This window comes from Triticum dicoccoides, chromosome 6B (genome assembly GCF_002162155.2).
Source record: "Triticum dicoccoides isolate Atlit2015 ecotype Zavitan chromosome 6B, WEW_v2.0, whole genome shotgun sequence".
Classification (NCBI taxonomy): domain Eukaryota; kingdom Viridiplantae; phylum Streptophyta; class Magnoliopsida; order Poales; family Poaceae; genus Triticum; species Triticum dicoccoides.
The window spans coordinates 16,842,300-16,848,671 of NC_041391.1; the positions used below are offsets into that span (position 1 = coordinate 16,842,300).

The following is a 6,372-nucleotide window of genomic DNA, read 5'->3' on the forward strand; positions in this document are numbered from 1 at the left end:
CAAAGGCCTTCGAAGATGGGACAGACTAGAGGCGGCGCCAACTAAAGGAGGAAAGCGTGGGATCTTTTCTTGTGGAGGAGGAAAGAGAAGTTCCTTCAAAAGTCTGGAATCAAGTTGGCTTACCAAAGCCTGGATTCAAAATCAGTTTGTAGTACTTTTTTTTTAGAAAACTTTTGATCTATTCATCAACTGTCAAGGTGGTACAAAGAAGATCAAAAATAAAAAAAAAGCATAAATTGCAATATTATTTTATTTTTTATCGTACTTACATACTAGTATTGTTAGAGGGTTCCCCTCTCATCACCATCCACTTTTGCCCCGCGCGGAAGGGGGAGGGGTCGCCACATTTGCTACATTGGAGTATGATAGGTTTATTAGCGTCATCATTCTATTAATGATGGCGGAAGCGCGGCCAGTATAATGGCCGAGGTGCAATCACAATGAACTCATTCTAGTTCAATACAGTGTAAGGACTAGTATAAGAGAGCAGCGATTCGGTGTCCAGACCTGTGATGGATAAAAAATTCAAAACAAATACTAAAGAAATTCAAAAAAAAATCCAATTTATTTTCGTACGGTGGATAATTTGACGTGTGAGGTGCACTCCAAATTTCAAATCATTTGGACATCTAAGCAACTCTCGACATAATTTATCTTTTTTGCTGAGAGTTTACTCATATGTCCAAACGATCTGAAATTTGGAGCGCATCTCACGCATCAAATTATCTACCATACAGAAAAATGTTAGATTATTTTATTTTATTTCTATTTTTTGTGTTTTTTTTTCTTGACTGGGTGTAGATGATCCCGGGCTTAGAAATGGATATTCGCCAATATAAGCTCTGCAACACTATTGTACGATTTTGTGTCAGGTGACAAGGAAAGATATAAAATGACATGAACCAAAATGGACAAGAGAAAACAACAGGGAACACAGATTCATCTCCAAAGGATAATACACCATGGTGTGGATTATGGAAGGGTGCAGATGTAGTACATGACATCAACAATTTTCTAGCACGATGTAGCCAAGCAAGTTTTCCTTCCTTACGCTAGAAAACACACATCATCCCTCTCTTATCTTCTCTTCTTTTCTTTTCTTTTTTCCTTTTCGCCAGGAAAACTAAAAGACAAAATCAAGGGTGAATTATCTATACATGCTGCAAAATAACCGGCGAAACACTCGGAAAACCCCAAGATTGTGCTACACCCTGGTTTTAGTGCGGTTTCAGGGAGTTCCATTCGAAATCAGAGGGCAAACCTGTCCATCTCTTGCAGGCATCCGCTTGATTCGCCGTGAACAGCGAGCCCCTTTCGGTTTGAACTTGCTACAGGTTTGCCGGAAAAGCCACCACCTGTCAAACTGTTGAACTGCAGGGATGAGTTGATGTTGTTACTTCTTCCTATACCCGTCGCTTCAACTTTTCATCATAGTAGAATTTGTCCTGTTGCCCTAATTTGCCCTTCGAAACAAAAAAAACAGGATCTCAGCATTAGCATTGCTATTACAAGAACAAAATGGCGGAGATTACATCCAACCGAATAATAATCACCTGATCCTAATGCACCTTAACAGAATTGTCCAATATGAAGTGAAAAGAGAGAAACTGGTACCTCTTGCAGTTTCATTCTATGGACCAAATAGATACCTCTTCTAGGGTCTTGCCGAAGTTTGGTTCATAACCACTTCCGTTTTGTGCAATCTTCCTGCAAGTGACACGGACACCACTATTCTCTGCCATCTCACCTACAGAATGCAGTGAAGGGGATGGCATAAATTATGACATGGTCATTACTTAGTGTGGCTGTTTACAAATTAAAAGATGTCCACCGTTTAACTTTAAAGAACAGAAAAGGTGCCTTGTAATGAATCAGCCCTCCCTCATAAACCCCTTATGGCACTATAAGCTAAAGCAGGTGAGAATGAGTGGCAAGTGAATGTCCAACAAGGCCAAAACATGCTGGCAGTACAAGAAAGGTCACACATTTCGAGTAAGAGTCATAACAACAGGACTCATTGCAAGTACAGAGCTAATAATTGTATGATAAAATGTTTTCAATAGGGATCTTGCCAAGGAGTAGGTCTCGAACTACCAAAGATGTTATTGCAGAAACGGTGCTAATGTGACAATATACTGACTGATTCTAAGCACATCTACCTCTAGAAAAGAAAACCTAAAACCTTACTGTGACATGTAGCATCAGTGGTAAGTAGAGAAGCCGAAGCCAAGCAGTCACCCAAAATTAGTGGCAGTACAATGATAGTAAATGTCCAAATATTATGTTGATAACCTAAATACCTAATACCGGGATCCTGTAAACTAAGAGGACATTCATTCAATAAAATAGCAACTACAACATTCAGTAAATCAGTCAATCAATATATTTCATGTTTAAGTAGTGTAAAACTTAGTTCAGGGATCAATCACTAGTCCGCGTTTTCTTTTCCCTCCAGAAAACAGGAATTGCTCTCAAACAAATGTCTTGCACCTCCTCTCTACCACGTATGGAAATTATATTTGCAGGCAAAAACAGCTCACAGAACAACCACAACTGTATGTGCCCTGAATCATGTAACAGTGCATCCACTTTAACAAGAACACAGACTGGCATGTTAGCTTAAACCTGATTACAGTCAAACAATTGTTAGTGCAATGTGAATGCACTTGTGTGTTTGTGGGCAGGTCGGCTTGCAACTAGCTGCAAGTTTGACTGTAGGTGTGCGTATACTAGTTGGCTAGTCTAGGTTCAGCGTTTGTCTGCATCTGTTGCAGCATAAGTCGGTTCCTAACAGTGCCAGAGTATCTTGTATAAATAAGAGTATTGAGCATTCGTTGCTCTGCTAAGTCACTGTATTTGTTACAGCTGAAAGAGAAAAGAAAAAGGCATTCGTTGCCTAAACCTGTTTGTCTCTCTGTTTCTCCAGAACTGCACTAGTACTCTGTTCGTTTTCCTCTGCTCTGTGTGCGCCTGATAGAAACTGAACCAGCCCGCCGCCGGGGAGCGAGACAAGGGTCAGCGGCCTTCATGGCAGAGAGATTTCCACACCTAAGAAATTAGAATAAAGTAAAACAAGAGGAGCAGTTCATACAGAACAGTAATTTGTCCAATGATGTTTCTGCAACTGCAAGCACATGCCTGACTACCTGAGATCTCATTTCCTCCATTTCCAACATCTACAGCCTCACATCAGAAACACATGTGCACCATCATTACATAGCTTGCTTCTTATATTTTAGTTTGAGGTATACAGCATATCTACTATTCCTCTGTTTAAAATTCTTCAAGATTCTAAAACTACGCTATATGTGACACGACACTTCCACAGCACCAGGCTAAACCATTGTTGCATCATGAAGAGAGTTGGCAACATCAGAAAAAAGAGGTGGACTAATAAACTTTACCGTTGACAAAAGAGGTAGACTAACAAACTTAATGGTTTGCTTGGCCAATTGCAAAATGTCAACTTGTGCATCCTAGCATTTTAGTTACAGATCTAAATACGCACACGGGAACTATAAGATATATGAAAACAGTGAAAGAGGCATCTGCTAGCATTCATAACAATCACTACTTATAAGGGGAATGGTTTTATGATATTCGCTGGGCAGAACAAGTCAAGGTCAATGTATAGTTGAGCTTCAATATCATCATAGTTCAAAAAAACCTGAAGAAACATATAAACACTCTAGTGTATGATGCATCATATAGATTTACAGCATGGACTGCAGCAAAATATTCTTTATCGTTGCCAACAAAGCGACAAAATCTTAGTGAAACCTAGTAGGAAAAATACTTGTAAGACTTCAACAGGGTTGTGTCTTACTCAAAACAACAAATAGTTGGCAGTTGACTAATGGTGCATCTTTAAGGTCCACCAACAAAATCAATTCTTACCCCGGGGAGCCTTTCCATAACCCTGCATTGACAAGTAAAATAAGCAGAGCATTAACAACACGGCAAGATGACACGTAGCAAACATTGACGTATGATAGGTTTAAGTACGGCCAACTTGAAATCTTAATTTGTTTCAGAAAAAGCAGACCATGACAAGTACAACCTATCTGCTTGACAATTACTACCTCTGTAACTAAATGTAAGATGCTTTTGCAGTTCAATTTGAACTGCAAAAACGTCTCATATTTAGTTACAGAGGCAGTAGAAGTTAAATTAATTCTAGCACGCTTTGGCAGTTACTTTGGATGTTAAAGAAAGTACATGAGTTCTTTGTGTTTTTAGATCACTCATGGTTCAAATCCTTAATTTTCCCTTGCGAAAATCAAACAGACACACATCTATCAAATTTTACTATTCGCCAATGAACTTCAGTGATATCTTTCTCTAGATGAACACACCCAAGATGGCAGAAACTAATTCAAGTAAAGATTATGTGGTCAGTTGGAAGTAATGTGCCCCAAAAAGTTAGCAGATTATGTGCAGCATTTCGAACAAACAAGAATACTACGGGGAAGTATTTAAGAACCTGCAGTCTCTGCAGATATTCAGACCGTGTATTCAGAGTAATGGATGTACATGATACCAATGGTTTGGTGCCTATATTCACAATTACACCGACCAGAGCAATAAATTAAGCTCTCAGTTTTAGACAAACTAAAGAAGAGGTCGTAGCTCAGTTATAGAAGGCAAAAAAAAAAAAAAACTACTAGTGAACCTGCCGGTGGTGCTTGGCACCAAGAATTACCCACAGGACCAAAATACAATAATGAACTAAAAATCTTAAGCTGCCATCCACAATAAACACATGATTTATGGCCATGGGGCAGAGCATGAAAATCCACAATACACGCAATAAAAAATTAGTGCTTCTTTGTCTCAAGAACATTACTAGCAGCAAGTGCTTCTCCATTGTCTTGGTAACATTACTGGCATAAAAAGGAACAGGGTCACATAGGTTTACTTACTTAAACTTAAATGATGCCAACCCTCCTCAATGTGAGAGTTCGATGTTTCGCAGATAACCTGTACAAGTGAGCCCTCCTCCATGGCCTGATCTCACACTTTCAATATGTGTGTTTAAAAACATGAATGAGGACAAAAAAGTTCATAACCAATCAATGCTTTCTTCTCTGCTGCATTACATATCAGTATTCAGGGATCAAACTATCAATTCCATGATTCCATCACACGTTAGCAACGACCAAACCCAGCATCTAACAGTCATACAACAGCAGGCAACCAGCACACAGTTACATATGCCCATTCTTGGCTCATGTGAATCTGAAATTGGTTGGCACTTCCCCTTTGCAAGCGGCATCATAGTCCTCTTGGAGGTGTGGTGCAGCTTCCTTGTGAGGGCATATGTACTTCTCCCTGAATACCTTGTCGGTCTCATTGAAAACAGTAGAGTAGCTCGGGCCGCCCTTGAGCAATCCATTTTCCTTGAGAAACTTTACAGCGTAGTACCGGGGCCTCAGCCGGCCCTCCAGGCTGTAAGTGAGCATTACCGACCGATGTGCTATGTATGTTGGCTCTAGGCCCACCTCAGAGATGAGGAACTCAGACCTGCGCTGCAGCGATTCCTTAGTCCTCGTCAGCAACGTTGGAGCCTTAGAAACGGCAATGCCCACCTCGGCATCCGACCACCTGAATGTTTCCTTCAAGTGCTCTACCTTGGTGGTGATTTTCTCCTCGTTGAGGAATGCAACAGCTTGTAATCCATGTCTGAACATCGGGGATCCACGGGATACACCAAGACCTTCAACGCATGCCACTGCTGTCCGGATGCGTTCCGTGCTGATGTTGAGCAGCGATGGCGTATGTGCGTAGAGCTTGGCAATATCACAGACACCTAGCCGACACTCGCGCATGAAGGCGACATTGGGCTTGACCACCCGCTCGAGGTCGGATGAGAGAACCGATCCACTCTTGAGGGCTTGAAGGAGGTTCTCGGAGGAGCCGAAGAGGGGCAAGCAGTAATGCAGCCCGGTGATGATGGATTTACAGCGGAAAGTGGCACCGGTGAGCGGGACGAGGCGCCCGATCTCAGAGCGCGAGAGACCGAGGCCGGTGAGCCCGGCGACGACGGGGGCCAGGGTACTCTCCACTTTGGCGCAGAGCAGCTGCGGGTCCTTGGCTACGGCGGCTGCGATGTCGGCGGCGGAGAGGCCGAGGCCGGCGAGGAAGGCGAGGACGGCGTCGGGCTTGGAAGGGGACTTGAGGTGGGAGAGCTTGGCTGAGGCCTTGAGGGCCTGGGGTCGGGTGAGGCCGCAGGTGGCGACGAGGTACTCCTCCACGGCGAAGCTAGGGTTCGGGGAGACGGCGGGCGCGGCGGCGGAGAAGAGGCGGTGGAGCTGGGAGGAGGGAGATGAGAGAAGCTGGGTGAGGATGCAGCACCTGAGGCGGAGCATGGCG

At 42.9% G+C, this 6,372-nt stretch overlaps 1 protein-coding gene across 7 annotated transcripts; it reads right to left on the bottom strand.

Moving 5' to 3' along the window:
- Nucleotides 1-948: 948 nt before the first annotated feature.
- On the bottom strand, nt 949-6,368 carry LOC119324754. Of its 7 annotated transcripts, none has more exons than XM_037598526.1 (4): nt 4,923-6,368; nt 3,827-3,919; nt 2,903-3,023; nt 949-1,747 (listed from the first exon to the last, which is right to left on the bottom strand). In XM_037598526.1, the coding sequence occupies exon 1, from the start codon at nt 6,366-6,368 to the stop codon at nt 5,229-5,231; it is 1,140 nt and encodes a 379-aa protein (XP_037454423.1). In that variant the 3' UTR covers nt 949-1,747; nt 2,903-3,023; nt 3,827-3,919; nt 4,923-5,228. The 7 variants fall into 7 exon arrangements, with proteins under 7 accessions (XP_037454423.1, XP_037454421.1, XP_037454425.1 ...); XM_037598524.1 differs by having other exon boundaries at nt 2,903-3,048; XM_037598528.1 differs by having other exon boundaries at nt 949-1,463; nt 1,650-1,747; nt 2,903-3,919.
- Nucleotides 6,369-6,372: the final 4 nt, after the last annotated feature.

Bases quoted from the DNA above. Each gene is read 5' to 3' on its own strand.
- LOC119324754 (XM_037598526.1), bottom strand. From the start codon at position 6,368: ATGCTCCGCCTCAGGTGCTGCATCCTCACCCAGCTTCTCTCATCTCCC.